Raw genomic sequence first — 17,527 nt, forward strand, 5'->3', positions numbered from 1 at the left:
GACACGGAATAACGGGCTCAAGTTAAAGGAAGCCAGATTCCAGCTGGACATCAGGAAAAACTTCCTGACTGTTAGAGCAGTACAACAATGGAATCAGTTACCTAGGGAGGTTGTGGGCTCTCCCACACTAGAGGCCTTCAAGAGGCAGCTGGACAACCATCTGCCAGGGATGCTTTGGGGTGGATTCCTGCATTGAGCAGGGGGTTGGACTCGATGGCCTTGTAGGCCCCTTCCAACTCTGCTATTCTATGATTCTATGAACTTCTGGAGGAGCTTGGTCGACTAACTATTAACCACGAACTGGGCAGGAAGTGCAGCTAGGAGACAACACCACTGATGGCTGCATTGCAGAGATGGAGGGATCAGTCTACTAGTGGGCAAGGGAGAGGACATCCTTTGGCCCCCCTGAAATCTGCTCCCTGCCTCAATTTCTTCTCTCCATGCTCCCCATCTCTTGCACCTCTTCCTCCTTGCATCCTTCCTCCTCCACTTCCTCATCCCTCCAGCTTCATAGAATCATAGAGTTGGAAGGAGCCTACAAGGCCATCGAGTCCAACCCCCTGCTCAATGCAGCAATCAATGTACATTCCAGAAACTGACCAGGCCTAGACCTGCTTAGGTTCACCAAGGATGCAGCCTCCCATGCCAACACACCTTCTCCTCCCTTGCACACAGCTCTAGGAATTTGGAAAGCTGGTTGTGCAAGTCCTGATCAGATGCCAGAGAGACATGTGCTCTTTCAGACCCTTGAGGGGTATCTGGCCCCTTTTCTGGAGTCTGGGAGTGAATCTGATGTCATTGTTTAGACTCAGGCTCTCCCTGCCTGCCAGTATCCGATTTCTGAATTGTGGGGGTTCTTGATATCCCCAGAAGTTGGTCGGTCTCTCCCTGTGTGCTGTTTGTGCGTGTGTGCGCGCGCAGAGGGCTGGATGAGGAGCTGGGTGAGGTCCGAGGTGCAGTGCCGTGCTGTGGCCACAGAGGGCATCACTGCCACACGGACGGGAGCCAACCTGACTTCGGCGTTGCAAGCCAGAGAGAACGCAGGGCAGCAGGCGCTTCTTCTGAAACTCTCAGGTCTCCCTTGAACTGGAATGTGGAAGCCACGCATGGGGAGGGTCCTGCTCCCAGTGTGAGGAGAGCACGCCAGGAGAACCCACGCCGACTGCAGGACCGGGGACCAAAGAGACAAGGACACCTCCCGGGCAATGTCATCCTTACACCTCTAAGGAGAAGACCTCACAGGGGTGGGGTGGGTGTGGGTGTACGTCTGGCCCAGTCCCTCTGCCCATTCCCTACACGGGGGAAGGAACATGATGGCCTTCTGGGATTACTTCTGTGAGTTTTGGGACTACGAGACGGCCAAGGTGATTGTGGTCAAGAACCGGAACCTGGGCATCATCTACAGGCTGGTCCAGCTCTTTATCTTGGTCTACTTCATTTGGTAAGTCAGGCCGCCAAGTCGCCAATGGGGAGGGGAGGGGAGGGGTCGAGAGACCAGTGGAGGCTGGTGGCTCCGATGCCAGTGGGACGGTGAGTCTGCTCTGGGTTTCAGTCCAAACCAGTCCGAACTCCGAAGGATCTCTCCAAGGCGTTTTGCATGGCTGATGGCTTCGCATCTTGGAGAGCTCCTTTAGAGTTCTGGTTGGTTCTGATTGAAACCCGGAGCTGATTCACCGTCCCACTGACATCGGAGCCACCAGCCTCCACTGCTAGATCCACTTTGGTTGGTTATTGCATGCAAATCTCATTTGGGCTTTATCCAAGTGTATAATAACCAACATTTGGCAGAGGAAGATAGGAAGCGTGTATGAATGTCATGTATGCATTATGTAGGTATTTAATATCATTGGTTTAGTACCATTGGCTTTACCCAACATGGTGCCTTCCAGATGTTTTGGACTACAGTTCCCATCATCCTTTCCCATTAGCCATGTTGGCTGAGGTGATAGGAGTTCTAGTCCTAAACCCCTGGAAGGCACCAGGTCAGGGAAGGGTGATGTACATGATGGCAGTATGAGCAAACGAGAGAGGTCCCTGCCCCACAGATCCTACAATCTACGTTGTGGATTAGAGATGGTCTAGCTTTCTTATTATTATTATTATTATTATTATTATTATTATTATTATTATTATTTATTTATTTATATAGCACCATCAATGTACATGGTGCTGTACAGAGTAGAACAGTAAATAGCAAGACCCTGCCGCATAGGCTTACATTCTAATAAAATCATAATGAAACAATAAGGAGGGGAAGAGAATGCAAACAGGCACAGGGTAGAGTAAACAGGCACTGGGTAGGGTAAAACTAACAAGAGACAGTATAACTATATATTCTTGTGAGCAAGGGACTCAATTCGATGGATGAACTCTCTGCATTTTTTTAAAAAAAACAATCTACACATCCCTGCAGCCCAAAGTGCCTCTTTTCACATTGAGATGTTATGCATTTGGGACGTTCCTGTGGCTGCCACATCTCTTACTCCCAAAATGCACAATAAAAACAGCACAGAAACGGAGGTCCAGTTATGCTCCAGTCGGTCAGACAGTCTGCTTCATCAGCCCAAAGAAGAGCAGTTTCTCCTTCTCAGCTGTGACATGCTCAGCATCCAAGTGCTTTGCAACGGAGTCCGTTGCCCAGTGATAGAGCAGATGCAGAGATCATAAGCCCGTGGCCCCGTCCCCTTCCTTGGCAACTCCAGCTTAAAGTAGCCAGGCTAAAGAATGGGCTCATGGCCGGACTCCGTCCAAGGCAATGTGATGCATTTACAATTCACATTGTAAATTAGCCTCGTTTGAGCCAGAGTTCAGCCTCTGAAAGTGGAAAATGGAGCTTTAAGGGAATTTGCATTCTGTTAAAGTCATAGAATCATAGAACCATAGAATAGCAGAGTTGGAAGGGGCCCACAAGGCCATCGAGTCCAACCCCCTGCTCAATGCAGGAATCCACCCTACAGCATCCCTGACAGATGGTTGTCCAGCTGCCTCTTTGAGGTCTCTAGTGTGGGAGAGCTCACAACCTCCCTAGGTAACTTATTCCATTGTTGTACTGCTCTAACAGTCAGGAAGTTTTTCCTGATGTCCAGCTGGAATCTGGCTCTCTTTAACTTGAGCCCGTTATTCCGTGTCCTGCACTCTGGGATGATCGAAAAGAGATCCTGGCCCTCCTCTGTGGGACAACCTTTTAAGTATTTGAAGAGTGCTCTCATGTCTCCCCTCAATCTTCTCTTCTCCAGGCTAAACATGCCCAGTTCTTTCAGTCTCTCTTCACAGGGCTTTGAAGAGAGACTGAAAGAACTGGCCAATCCATCAGCCCTGCCTTTTTCATGCTACTAGAAGATACAGGACTAGTGAATAAACTTTGTCATTTGGGCTGATGCTTCCCAAGGGGAACGTAAGAATGGCCCCACCTTGCTTTACACGGTCGGACAACTTTCTATGGCAGAAGAACAGAAGAAGCAACATCAGTGCATGATTTCAGGGACTGTCAAAATCACTGTCAAATCCGAGAACTGCTTTCCAAAGTAGGTTCTGGACCCTGGTACAATTCTTCCAAAACAGGCCCCATGCCTGGAGAAGAGTATTGGTAAGCATATGCAGAGTGCCTCCTCTTCCATCTGATGGTTTGTTTGTTTGTTTATATTTGTTTATCAGCTGTGATCCATCAAATACAAACAAATATAAATAAATAAACCTCCATGATTGTGGGATAAAAGGGTGTCATTTCCTGGAAGGGCTGAGCCGTAGCACCTCAATGAAAGAAAAATGAAATTCAGCTGTGATGTGACATACTTAAGCAGACTCTAGTCCATCATACCTTACCCCAGGGGAAAAAAAATGTGTTTGCCTTTAAGGTGCCACAGGACTCTTCATTGTTTTTGCTCCAGGTACGTGTTCATTGTCCAGAAGGGCTACCAGGAGAGCGAATCCGGACCGGAGAGCTCCGTCATCACGAAGGTGAAGGGCGTCACCCGCTCACAGCGCAAGGTTTGGGATGTGGAGGAATACGTCAAGCCACCAGAGGTGAGGACCCGAGAGTGCCCTCTCCAGGCAGGGAAGGGACACGGACCTGGAAATCCACAGCTTGGCGGCTGAGCTTTGGGGTTGGAGGCTGAGTCTTCTGCATTCCAGCCATGCTGAAGCTGGCCTTCTCCAGATGGGTTGGACTGCAACTCTTATCATTCCTGAACCATTGGGCACTGTAGCTGGGGATGATGGAGTTGCAAGCAAACACACATCTGGAGAGCACCGTACTGGCAAAGGCTGCTGTATTCAGTAAGGCAGGGCTGGGCAGCCGGTAGGTTGGGAGCTACTGGTAGACCTCTGGGCAATTTGCAGTGGTTTTGATTTGAGAACCAGTGTAGCTAGAGCGGTGGGCTGGGACTGGGGTTCTTAGTCTTCATTCAGCCATGAAACTCACTGGGGGTCTTTGGCTGGTCCCTGCCTCTTGGCCTAACCCATCTCACAGGGTGGTTGTGGGGATAAAATGGGAAGGAGGATCATGTCCCGTGGAGGAGAAAAGGTGGGATATACAAGTAAAAAAAAATTAGATAGATTAACAAGGATTACAGACTTCCAATTCTTGTACGATGGCAACAACGCAACCCAATTCTCAAACAATAAATTACTCAGGATGAACTGATCCTGTTGCTCAGGACTCAGTTAAACCCCTCACAAATTATACTGCTGAAAATGAAGAATGGGGATTGCAAGTTCTTTCCTTCCTTCCGTCTCCAGAGAAGAGAGGAAGGGATGGACCTTGGAGCTACCCTGGATGTGGAGACAGTGTCCTGCAAGGATCTTAAGGTGGCCTCCATCTGTTCTCTGGGAAGAAAAGGGTGGTGGCCATGGATACAAGCAATGGCCCATTTTAAAGACGTGTTTAAGTTTCGAGGGGCATGGCATTCACTTAGTCAATGTCATGGCGCCCAGCCCCAAAGCCCTTGACTCATGATGCTGATTACTTTCTCCTCTCGTCCAACGTCATCTCGGCAGGGAGGCAGCATCTTCAGCATCATCACCCGGGTCCAGGTCACCCCCTCGCAGACTCAGAAGACATGTGCCGAGGTAGGAAAGCCTGAGAGTCGTGTTTTCCATCTCTGATTGACTGTCCGCCAGAGCCCTCTTCAGATGTTTTGCTCACGTGTTGGGCGAAGGCGTGATGGAGAACAGGACCATGGTGGTCTCATCCATCGTGGTGTCACGACGTTGACATGCCGTGCCCCGTGGCATCGGCATGTTTAGCACCATCATCTGCAGGGGGACAGCCAGTGGAGACTGGTGCCTCTGATGTAAGTAGGGCAGTGGATTCCCTCTGGGTTTCAATCAGAACTCTAAAGGAGTGATCCAAGGTGCTCAATCTATGGTTTCAGCACTTTGGACAGCCCCTTTAGAGTTCTAACTGGTTCTGACTGCATTCACCACTCCAGTGACATCAGAGCTACCAGCCTCTATTGGCGACAGCCAAACGTGTCAAGACTTCCCTGCAGTCCGGAACTCTGCCCAATCAAAGTTCCAGATCCCGCCAGAGCCTTCACGCATATCGTTGTAGGAAGTCGGCCTCTCTGCAGACATTCCCCTTGTGTGTGCAGATGCCAGTGCAGGACTAGTCAGTCCACATGAGGCTGGCGTGAGCTTGGCCCCTGTCTCGTCTTTCACGCACCTGATTTCTTTGCCAGAGGAACCATACTTGCAAAAAGCAACTTAAGTCTCATAAATTGTGAAGACAGTATATTGTATAAAAATAGTTTTAATGCTCTGGCGCATGGAATAAGTTGATGTCGTAGGCTTTTATAACCTGAGACTGGGTCAGGTGACCCAGCAGACAAGTTTCACCCCTCCCCCAACCCTCAGAAACCCCCACGAAAAAGCAGTGAAAGAAAGGGGATCCAGTAGACCAGACAAACAGACCGAGTAAAATAAGCAAGCAAGCAAACCAAAACCAAGGACATTTTTTTCACCTGCTCCGGGTCCACTGAATGCCGCTGAAACCTCACATCTTCGGCGTCCTTCCACCACCGTTTCATGCTTGCTTCTGCAGAACATGCGGGCCTTGTGCCACTCCCATGATGACTGTGCCGTGGGTGAGATGGACATGCTGGGGAATGGTGAGTCACTGCGTAGCCACCTCAGGAGTCGGCTTCGTCCACTGCAGGGGAGCAGCTATAGGTCCAGCACCTTGGAGAGCTCCTTTGGAGTGGTAACGGGGAGCCAGACCAGGTTCCCAGCCCCACGGACAGGGCAGCCCCCAGTCTCCTTACGCCCAGTGGCCATGAGGGTGGGTGGTCAACCACAGATGTCCCCCGTTTCTCTCATCTTCTCTCTGTAGTCGGAGGTAGGAATACCCCATTGGGCTCAAATAGGCCCAAGGCCTAGCCGGCACCTGCCTGAGCACCAGTCTTTCCCTTCCGACAGGAGAGAAGACGGGGCGCTGCATCCCCTACAACCACACCAAGAAGACCTGTGAGATCAGGGCCTGGTGTCCGGTGGAGGATGGAGCAGCTCTCAGGTACGAGGGGCGCGGGGACAAACGGAAGGAAGCATCTTCCAGATTCGGATGTGACTCTGACTCTTCCTCCCAGGAAGACACAAAGCGAACCCCTCAACGAGCTGTGGCACCCCCACTGTGGCTCCTCCAACATCTTGTCCTCTCCAGCTGGGCTGACCTCCAGGAATGGAACCCAACTGGGAGAAATGAGTGGGAGGGGTTGCAGGCCAAACAGTCTCCACCTCTCCACCACCTTTGCAGGACTTTAAGCTGGCACGGATATTTGGGGCGTCTGTCTTCCCAGTTTCATTGACTGCTGTGCCTTGTGCTGCTCCCACTCATTTGGACAGGTCTTGCGCATGACTTTGCAAGCTGGTTGAGGAAGGGACTCCTTTGCAGAGACACACACCTGAAGGGGCAGCGCTGCCTGTTCACGTTAACAGAGAACACCATGCAGTTGGTTGCTTAGCTGGTCACTCACTGCTTCCCGGCCATCCATCTAGGACCAGGTCTGATTCTGTTCTGAAGAAGGGAAGCGAGCTGGGGAAAAAGAACAGGTCTACTTCAGCCAGTCCTGTAATTGTGGGAGAACTGTGTGTGCGTGTGGTCCTTTCCAGCTTGGCTTGTCCTTTAATATTGGTTGTCTTTGCTTGCTAGTGAGAATTTGGCAAAGATGGCACCAGAGTTCACCATTCTGATCAAGAACAACATCCATTTCCCTCGTTTCCGCTTCTCCAAGTAAGAATTTCAGGGATGTCTAAGGGACAGGTGAAGGGAATTATTGCGTATCGATGCCTCCTGTTAGAAAGGCAATTAGCAGAGAAAAACAAAAAACAAAAAGGCAAAACAGAATGAGCATTTCCCAGTTTCACATGCACACAGCCTATCTTAGCACAATGAAAGGGACCATAGCCGTCTTCAGGGAACAAAAGAAAACAGCTTTGCTCACAAGACATGCCTGCATCTACAATGCAGGTATGGTGTAGAGTTTCAAAAAGAGCTTGTTTAATCCATTTTGTGTTGCATTACACAGGCAGGAGGGAGAGAGCAAATACACATGCTCCCAGCAATGGAGAAGGTCAGACAGAGAGAGGTGAGGGGAAAGGAAGGGGAGGAGCAAAAAGAAGCAAGCAAAGGAAACCATATTGGCCTGGTTCAGACAACACTCTAAACCATGCTACTTAACCACAAAATGGTAAATGGAATGCATGAAGGTAAATGCATTCCATTAACCATTTTGTGGTTAAGAAGCATAGAATCATAAAATAGTAGAGTTGGAAGGGGCCTACAAGGCCATCGAGTCCAACCCCCCTGCTCAATGCAGGAATCCTGACAGATCAGAGGGTTGTCCAGCTGCCTCTTGAAGGCCTCTAGTGTGGGAGAGCCCACCACCTCCCTAGGTAACTGATTCCACCGTCGCACTGCTCTAACAGTCAGGAAGTTTTTCCTGATGTCCAGCTGGAATCTGGCTTCCTTTAACTTGAGCCCGTTATTCCGTGTCCTGCACTCTGGGAGGATCGAGAAGAGATCCTGGCCCTCCTCTGTGTGACAACCTTTTAAGTCTTTGAAGAGTGCTCTCATGTCTCCCCTCCATCTTCTCTTCTTCAGGCTAAACATGCCCAGTTCTTTCAGTCTCTCTTCATAGGGCTTTGGTTTAGTGTGTTGTCCGAATGGGGTCATTGTAGGCTATAGAGATCCTAAGGCTAGCCGTCGCCAAAATTCCCATGAACTAACCAACTACCACACTGCCCCCTTCCAGTAGCTTGTGGATGAGGTAGCAATATTCCCAACAGTAGGTAGGCAGGTAGGGTGGTTGTCTGCCCAGAGCCCATTCCATCCCAATGGAAGTTCTAAAAGCCGGTCAGAAAACCTGATCTGGCTGGAGACTTGGAGGCACATTGAATGATACCCAATGATGATGAACTCAGTTGAATGATGGCCAAGGATGGACCAGTTTCTGGGGAACATGGGTGGGAGGGTGCTGTGGCACCATGTCCTGTTTGTGGTTCCCTGGTCGACAGCTGGTTGGCTGCTATGTGAACAGAGTGCCGGACTAGGTGGACCCTTGGTCTGATCCATCAGGGCTCTTCTTATGTTCTGAAGTTCTGAACTCTCTGTCCTTTTCTGCTGTGCTGACATGTTTGTGTGAATGGAGAGAGTTTGTGCTTCTAAGCATTGCCCCGTCTCTCCCCTTCCCTTAGAGGGAACATCAAGGACAACAGAGACGGATACCTGAAGAACTGTCTCTTCAACGAAACCACTGACCTCTACTGCCCCATCTTCAAGCTGGGTTTCATTGTGGAGCAGGCGGGCGAGAACTTCTCCGCACTGGCTGAAAAGGTAGCAGTTACACTGTGGGCGCCAGGCCTCCTTTTGCGGGAACAAAACGTGACGCTGACAGCTGGCTTAGACATGTTTTCTTTTAAAGGACGAGAGCAGTTCTCGAGCCGGCCAGCCACTGGCAGGAGCAGGTTTGACAGCGGACCTCCCTGGTAGGCGCTGCAGTCTGAACCGGGCGGCTCATAGACCCAGCAGCTGCCCTCAGCAGTGGGCCCTGCCTGCCCGCCGAAACACAAACAGCAGAGCATGCAACAAGGCCAAGCTTTGATGGGTTTTAAAGCCCTGGGGATATAAAAATGGACTTTGCCTGGCACCAAAAGGGCCTTCACAGCACCAGGCAGGCCTCTCTGGGGAGGGCATTCTACAATCCTGGTGTGGCCATTGAAAAGGCCCTGTCGCTCATAGCGCCCCACACATCTCATCCAGTGGGGCCCCCAAAGAGGACTTGCAGGGGCTTCTGGATGGTTCCTTCTGGGTGCACTTCTGTTTAGAATCTCGGATTGCAGCTTTGCAAATGGGTCCTCCCTCCCCTCACTTCAGGGGTAATTCTTGCCTGGTGCTGTTGTTATATCCCCCATCACAAACCCCCATCAGGAACTGTGGTCTGTCCACAGCCCCCCTCCCCCTCCCCCCTGCATCCATAGGTTGCCAATTCCGGGTAGCTGGTTGGCCTCTAAGTGCCTTTCTTTTCACATCAATCCGCTCTCATCACCCTCCGGGGACGGAGCACATGTTATCGGTTGCTTCACTCAAGCCGGGTCTATCAGTCGTCCGGGCAGCTCTGAGACCCATAATTGACAGAAGCAGCAATCACGGGGGTGGGGGGTGGGCGTGGGCCTTGGGATTTGCTCTTTCAGCCTGGACCGCTGGACTCCATGCTGTTACTTACCTCAGCGAGGATCAGATGCTTTTCTCCAACGTCTACACTTTTTTCTGCTCCATGTTCCCCAGTTGTGGGGGAATGGAAGCACTGAAATAGGGTGGAAAAAAATTAGGGAGAAAAAATCTATTTCTGCATATATTATTTTCTGTTGAAAAATTGCCCTTTCTAAAATAATTTTTTAAAAAAATGCTTCTTAAAATTAACAGGTAATATAATGAGTGAATGCAATCATAGTCAAATTGGGGAGGGTGGTTCAAAAGGTTTTGCATGCTTCCCCCCCCCCCGTATGTGATGATGTAGCATTATCCTGGGTGCCTGCTGTAAGGAAGGTCGCTGTTGGAGCCCTTACCCCAATCACCAAAACGCCCCCCTCCCAGCTTGTCCAAATGCCCTCACCTCCAACCACCTGGGAGGGGGGAATTTTGGTTCAAGGATAAGACATGATTATATCTGGAGCAGCGTTCAGAGGAAGAAAAAAAATGGGTGGAGGAGAATGGGCAGACTGCAAACCTGCCTTGCCAGCAAATAATGCCACTGTCCCCCATTGTGCAGGGATGTCAGCAGAGATGTGAACAGGGCCGGTGCCAGACTATTTTGCGCCCTAGGCAGGTGAGCTACTTTCACTCCCACCCCACCCCACCCCAGCATACCTAGGCGCAGGGCGCCATCTTGCTTGCCCAGCCGAAGCGAAGCCAGGACGCTGGGGCGGGCAGCTTTGGAGCGGCATGTCCAGAAGCCGCCCTCTCAGAGCCATTGTGGGAGAGAGGCTTCCGGGTGCGGCGTTTGGAGCCCCCCTTACCTTGGCGCTCTAGGTGGCTGCCTGAGCGGCCTCTATGGTAGCACCGGCCCTGGATGTGAAGGATAGTCAAAGGTAGGCATGGCTAGGGATCAGGGCCAGTCCACCCATGAAGCACAGAGAGGCACCTGCAGGTGGTGGCAGAGCTGGAAGAGTGGTGAATGGCGCTACTCCCCCACCCTGGAGAGGCCACCTCCACCTCCACCTCCGGCGGGTGTTCTAGAGAGCCTCGCCAGCCTCTTCCCTGCCATGGCATTTGTCTCATTGGGAAAGTGGCCGGTGGGGCTGTTTGGAGCAGGGATCTGGATTTGTTACAGGATCTCAGGTCTTGCGAAAATGGAGGAGGTGGAAGCATGGCCGCGTGTGGGGTGGCAAGAGCAGGGAGGGAGGGTCGGGTGGCAGCTCAAGTTCTGCTTCAGGTGGCCAGGGAACTCGTGCCGGGCCTCTTGGGCATTTGCCAAGGGTTTACAGGGCAGGATAGGCTCACATCAAGAGGAGTTGTGCCTCCTCTTCCCCATGGCAACCTGCTTGTCCACCTGCCTCCCGCTCTGGCCCAGGCAACAGTGGTGGTGGTGGTGAGGAACAGCAGGAGACGCCGCGGCCTCCTTGCTCCCTGGCTCTCTCTGCCTGCCAAGCAAGTGGGAGCCATGATGATGATGATGATGATGAAGAGGAGTAAGAGTGACAATGGCAGGGAGAAAGTAGACTCACTGGCGGAGGGGGGCGCTTATTCAAGGGCCCTGAAAAACCTGGAGCCAGCAGTGCCGGTCAGGGGTTCTGTGGGTGCCAGGGAGACAACCAAGGGTGGAGGTTGTGTGGGTGGGTACCGCAGAGACAATAGCTTGCGCAATGTGGTGTTTGGAAGGGAATTCCCTCTTAGCTGATCCTGGGCCCACTTTCCCCCGCCAGGGTGGCGTAATTGGAGTGATCATTAACTGGAATTGTAACCTGGACCTGCCGGACTCTGAGTGCAACCCCCGTTACTCCTTCCGTAGGCTTGACCCCAAGTGGGCCCAGGTCTCCTCTGGCTACAATTACAGGTAAGGCTCATGGGCACCTGAAATACTTGAAAATGGAAAAGTGTCCTGGAAAGAGCAGGTTGCTTACCTGTAACCATGGTTCTTCGAGTGGTCATCTGTGCAGCTGTATCTTTCTAGCAACAATTCACAGACCACCCCTCGTCCCTGTTTGAGGATCCCCCTTACTTTTTCAGATAACATTCCTACTTCTCATCCTTCAGAGTTCGTGACCTTGCACTTTTGCTCTAGGCAAACTGGCTTTCCAGTGCCCTCCCAGCAGCTGTGCTGATTTTCACCACCACCATTCCAATAAGAGTTAGAATGTTTGTAGGCATTCTGTGACATCACAGGCATTCAGCCAAGGAATAGGTGGGATCAGTAATAACCTCCGTCTGTCAGTATATAAATGTGTACTTTAAAACTCAAATGTTTCATAGCAGGTTGTGTGTGTGTATCGGGTGGAGAAAACTAGGGCTGTGTTCCACTTCGCTTCAGTTTGGAGATGGATCAGGTCGGGGGGGCGGGGCTGCGTATCGAGGCAAAGCAGTTCGCCTCGATCCAGAGCTCCAGACGCAGGTAAGGGAGGGGAGGGGGACTCATCTGTCACTGTCGCCACAGTCCATGCAGCGACGGAGCAGAGTAAGGGGGCAGGGGGGCTTATCTGTGTCCACCACGGGCTTCAATTGAGACCCCAGCTTCAAGCTGAAAGAGGCTGCAGCCTTCTCTTCCGGCTTGAAGCCGGGGCCTCAATTGAAGCCCACGACGGACACAGGTAAGAGGGTGGGGGTGGGGAGTTGGGCTCACCTGCCTCCGCTGCCACCATCCATGCGGCAACAGTGGTGGAGCCAGGTAAGGGGGCAGGGGGGCTTACCTGGCTCTGTCACAGTCTTCAACTGAGGGCCAGGTCTCAAAGCGGAAGCAGGCTTCCGCTTTGAGGCCTGTCCCTCAGTTGAAGACCCAACGGACCATGATGAAGCCAGGTAAGGGGATGGGGGGAGTTTCGCTTACCTGGTTCCGCCGCCACAGTCTGTGCAGCGGCGGAGCCAGGTAAGGGGGCAGGGGCGCGTGGTCCATTGTGGGCTTCAATTGAAGGCCCGGCTTTAAGCTGGAAGAGGCTGCAGCCTTCTCTTCTGGCTTCAAGCTGGGGCCTCAATTGAAGCCTGTGACGGACACAGGTAAGGGGGCGGGGGGGGATTTTGTCCCCCCTTCCCCACTTACCTGCTTCTTCCATCCGCCACGGAGGCAAGTAAGTAGGGAAGGGGGCCCAAAATCTCAATCTGCCCCTCCAGATCTTGCTCCGTGGAGCGGGGGACAGGCGGATCGGCCCGAAGCAGTTCGGGGGCCGTGCACAGCCCTAGAGAAAACTTACATTTTCTAGAGCTACTCCTTGTCATCTGCTGGGCATCACAGGAGGACCAGGTTATTCCACACCAAAGCTCTGGAAACTTGGTGCCAGTGGCAGCCACATCCTCCTCCTCTCCTTCTATTCTGCCTTTCCCCCTCTTGCATGGAACCCTAGGAGGCTTACATAGTCCTCTTCTCCTCCATTTTATCCTCACAACAACCACCCTGTGAGGTAGGTTAGGCTGGGGAGTCAGTGTCTGGCCCAAAGCCACCCAGGGAACTTCATGGCCAAGGGGGTAATTAGAACCTGCGTCTCCCGGGTCCCGGTCCCACCCTCTAACCACTACAACCACACTGGATCTCTCAGATGCCCCCCTGCTTTTGGGTTTCAGGTTTGCCAAGTACTATCATTGCAGCGGGAAGAGCACACGCACCTTGATCAAGGCTTACGGAATCCGGATCGATGTCATTGTGCACGGACAGGTGAGAGATGAATGCCTTTTTCTTCTTCCGCCCCCACCTCAACTGGGTGGAATTTTAGGGTGCTTTTAGGATGTTTTAACAATGTATACTATGTTTTTAGTCAGTATTTTATGTACTGTATTTCTTCAATTCTAAGACGCCCTTTTCCCCCCATATAAACATCTCTAAAAACGGGGTGCGTCTTAGAATCGCAGGTGTGTCTTAGGTGTGTTTTTTTTTTCTGTTGGTGGTACTGAAATTAGTGTGCGTCTTACAATCGATGGCGTCTTACAGTCGAAGAAATACGGTATTTTACACTTACTGTTGTTCCCTGCCTTGATCAAACTGGAGAGGCGGTTAAGAAATAATAATAATAATAATAATAATAATAATAATAATAATAATAATAATAATAATAATAATTTTACGGTTCCCAGAGCAATGTGGGACTTGCCAAGTAGGGAATGGCTTCCATATTGCCAAGGTTATCATTTGAAGTACATCTAAGAGGAGTCCTTCGCCCTTTTCTTTAGTCCTGATGTGGTGGTGGTGGAATCTAGGAGGCAAAAGTTGCTGGTTGGAAAGGTCTAACCCCTCCTACTTACATACAGTGGGCTCAATCCAGTTCAACCCCCCCCCCCACGTGCCTACACTAGGGTAAAACAAAAAGGCTCACCTGGACGCTGCACCTTTAACATAGCCCCTGGTATAGCCCTTCAGAGGCTGCTGCTGATGTGGAATTCTTCTTGTGCTTCTCCCCCTTAGGCTGGGAAGTTCAGCCTCATCCCCACCATTATAAACCTGGCCACAGCGCTGACATCCGTGGGGGTGGTAAGTCGTGGCACTGTGGCTGCTTTGTTCTGTGGAAAGGGCCTTTCTTTCCTGGTCCAGTGCTGATGCCCCTTCTCTCCTGCTCCCCCGCCAGGGCTCCTTCCTCTGCGACTGGATCTTATTGACCTTCATGAATAAGAACGACGTGTACAGCACCCGGAAGTTTGACCAGGTACGGGCATGCAGCGTGCACGGGATAGGGGTGGACGAGAACTATGCTCCTGCTCACAAATCGTACAACTCCAAACATGAACCAGAATATGTTTCTCAGGAAATGTTCACAATTCAAATTTACACTTGTGCAACTGAGCACTGCCAAAAGCATTCCCCTCCAAATTCTGCGTTTTCATGCTTCATCCTTTGGGGGGGGGGGGGGAATGCACATTTTTGATCTGGAAAAATATGCATTTTTTTCTTCTCCAAAGCATATTCTTTTTCAAGTGGGGAAAATGTACATTTTTAAAAATGCATTTATTTTCCCTATGGAAAAAAGAACAAGAAAATAGATGCTTGCATTTGGGAACATGAATGAGGAGAAATGAGCTTCTAGGAATCATCTGGTGGATGGCAATGAGCTCAAGAATTGCATTTTCATGCATCCCTAGCATGGTAGCAGATCGGGCAAACCCACACCCACACCCAACGCAGCCTTTGCCTGCACATCACAGGGGACGTTGTGCACGAGACATTGGGCAAACCATCGTCCAAAAAACCTGACCACCAATGAAGCATCACCAAACAGCTTCTGAGAAATGCCAGGTTTGCCCGGCAGTTTTTGAACTGCCTCGCTTTAGGCGTGCTACTCTGCCCCCAGCCCAAACAATTAATAATAATAATAATAATAATAATAATAATAATAATAATAATAATAATCAAGGAAAATAGTTTTATACTAGCCCACCCCATGTGCTATTTTTCTATTTGTGGGTAGGGAAGTTTGCTGTTTTCTTTTTAAAGTAGAGGGATGTTTTAATTTATTGCATTTAAAAACCCTGCAAAGATCCTCCCATAAAGTCTTTCTAACGCTATAAACAACGTGATCGGTCTAAAATGTAACAGTCCGTTTCAGCGGAGGCTGGCGGCTCCGAGGTCAGTGGGGCGGTGAATCCGCTCCGGGTTTCAGTTGGACCCAATAGCTCCTTTAGCTTCACCGCCCCACTGACATCAGGGCCACCAGCCTGCACTGGCCCGTTCTATGCCTTATTCTGCTGCAAGTGTAGGCCAGGCCTGGACCACTGAGGGATGGAGGGAGAAGGGGCCACCCATGAAGGAACGCTGTGAAACCTTCTTGCCCTCCGCCCCAACACAGCCTGCTCTCAATAAGGTGCCTCACCTCCCCACCCACCCTAGATTGGGAGCACGACACCCCAGGCTATTAATGGCCTCTCTTTTCTCCCCCTTCTCCCCAGGTATCCAGGTGCCCGGAAGGAACTCCGTCAACGGAACTCAGCACCACCGACTCCTGCACGCGGGCCTCCTCTCCCATAGACCCAAAGATCCCTGTCCATCTCTGAGGATCACCCCCTCCCCCGTTTCCTGCCCATTTGCCAGGACTCCTTGTACGCATCTGACGAAGCAACCTCTTCCCAGTAAAAGCTCACACCACAAAATAAAATTAGCCGGTTGTTAAGGGACCAGGGGACTCATCTCAGTTTCACCACGATATTCGGGAATCTTTCCTTCAGACTCCAAAACACCCACGTGGATGGCGTGAGGGAGGCAGAATTTCGGCTGCCTGGGCTTCTCCTGTCCGGACCGAATGCCAGAACCCAATCACTGAAACCTGGGAGTAAAAATTGATGCTGACAGCAGCTCTGAAGCAAAAGTCAGAACACCAGCCTTTCTGTGCAGGGAAAAGGAAGCGCAGCTAATGATCAATCAAGGTCATTCCCATGTGACTGTCCAGGTTCCTTCACCTGGACAATCACATCATGGCCTGATGGTACCCTGGCTGGTAGCAGACAGAAGCATCTGGCCAAATGAAGCCACTCAGGTGTGCAGTAAAAAGGGCCGGCTGATGTAACTCCTTGACTTTTACCAGTCCGGCCCCAGCTTCAGTTCTTATTACCGCTTAGGGCAGGGGGTGGGGGCAGCTCGTGGCCCTGTAGACATTTTGGCCTTCAGCTCCCCTGAGCCCTCACCATTGGCTCTGCTGGCTAGCACTGATGGGAGCTGTAAACTAAAACATCTGGAGGGCCATAAGTTGCCCACGCCTGGCTTAGAGGATTTACCAACCAAGTATTATATTCTAAGAGGAAGCACCAGTCTAAATCGGGCTTCTTGTTTACTGTAGTAGTTCCCAAACTGTATGGCAAAGTAGAGTTATATGTAGTGGGAAATGAAGTTCATTAAGGGGTGATGAGAGACCAGAGCACCCTCACTCCAAAAAAGAAAAGAAGAGATTGCTTCCCACTAGGTCACTACACGAGATTCGGCTTTCACCCCTTCCCAGAACAGTCTCTGGGTGAGATAAATTGCTGGTTTGTCTACACTCAAGAGGAGATTGCCCACAGCATGAACTGCAGCTCTGGGCTGGTGTCCTTCCCAACAAGAACCATGCCCAGCTGGTAGATTCACGCAGAAAGACCAGAGGGTGGTGGTGGTGGTGGGATCCCTTAAAGAGTGGGGTTGTTTCCATGTTCTGAAAGCAAGCCTGTAAGAGTGGCGAGTCTTCAGCTTTAGGGTGACCATATGGAAGGGAGGACAGGGCCCTTGTATCTTGAACAGCTGTACTGAAAAGGGATTTTCAGCAGGTATCCTTAGTATGCCTGCAGCACCTGGTGAAAGTCCCTCTTCCTCACAAGAGTTAAAGCTGCAGGAGCTATACTACAGTGACCAGATGCAAAAGAGGGAAGGGCTCCTGCAGCTTTCACTGTGGTGCTGAAGAGGGAATTTCACCAGGTGCTGCGTGCATACCAATGACCCCTGCTGAAATTCCCTTTTCTATGCAACTGTTAAAGGTACAAGAGCCCCCTGTCCTCCTTCTCGTACGGACACCCTGTAGCAAGCTTCTCTGCTCGTGATCCTTGTCAAGAAGGGACAGGGAAACTCACTATGGGATGGCCCCAACACACCTGTGGAGTTTCACTGCTATACAGTGGGGGCTCCGATGTCACAGGGGAAGTGAATCTGCTCCGGGTTTCAGCCAGGACGCCTTTAGAGTTCTGACTGAAACCCAGAGCAGATTCATCACCCCACAGACATGGGAGGCACCAGCCTCCATTGCTTTTATACCCTACAGCCTTGAAGTGAGAAAACACTCCAGTGGGATGTGCAGTGGACAGCAGCTCTCAGTCCCCCTGAGAGCGAAAGCCAAGCCAGGGGGACCAGGCGCAAAGGAGGACTAAGCCCCAGCATCTGGTATA

The 17,527-nt window shown here is 51.1% G+C and overlaps 2 protein-coding genes across 3 annotated transcripts in view; one reads left to right on the top strand and one right to left on the bottom strand.

Moving 5' to 3' along the window:
• Window positions 1-17,527, bottom strand: part of DERL3 (derlin 3) — a 257,501-nt gene that overhangs the window by 144,472 nt on the left and 95,502 nt on the right. The window lies entirely within an intron of this gene.
• Window positions 1,249-15,792, top strand: P2RX2 (purinergic receptor P2X 2). Of its 2 annotated transcripts, none has more exons than XM_063144419.1 (12): window positions 1,249-1,441; window positions 3,888-4,023; window positions 4,996-5,067; window positions 6,041-6,107; window positions 6,415-6,508; window positions 7,145-7,225; window positions 8,689-8,827; window positions 11,416-11,546; window positions 13,262-13,352; window positions 14,097-14,162; window positions 14,257-14,334; window positions 15,572-15,792. In XM_063144419.1, exons 1-12 carry the CDS (start codon window positions 1,311-1,313, stop codon window positions 15,674-15,676), a joined length of 1,191 nt encoding a protein of 396 aa, XP_063000489.1. In that variant the 5' UTR covers window positions 1,249-1,310; the 3' UTR covers window positions 15,677-15,792. The 2 variants fall into 2 exon arrangements, with proteins under 2 accessions (XP_063000489.1, XP_063000490.1); XM_063144420.1 differs by lacking the exon at window positions 15,572-15,792 and adding an exon at window positions 14,656-14,723.

This window comes from Elgaria multicarinata, chromosome 18 (assembly GCF_023053635.1).
Source record: "Elgaria multicarinata webbii isolate HBS135686 ecotype San Diego chromosome 18, rElgMul1.1.pri, whole genome shotgun sequence".
Lineage (NCBI taxonomy): Eukaryota > Metazoa > Chordata > Lepidosauria > Squamata > Anguidae > Elgaria > Elgaria multicarinata.

What these genes read in the sequence shown, in the direction of transcription:
- P2RX2 (XM_063144419.1), top strand. Translation starts at nt 1,311, where the DNA reads ATGATGGCCTTCTGGGATTACTTCTGTGAGTTTTGGGACTACGAGACG. An exon ending in ATCTTGGTCTACTTCATTTG is followed by an intron (nt 1,442 to 3,887) that starts GTAAGTCAGGCC and finishes TTTTTGCTCCAG; the next exon opens with GTACGTGTTCATTGTCCAGA. An exon ending in ATGTCATTGTGCACGGACAG is followed by an intron (nt 13,353 to 14,096) that starts GTGAGAGATGAA and finishes TCTCCCCCTTAG; the next exon opens with GCTGGGAAGTTCAGCCTCAT.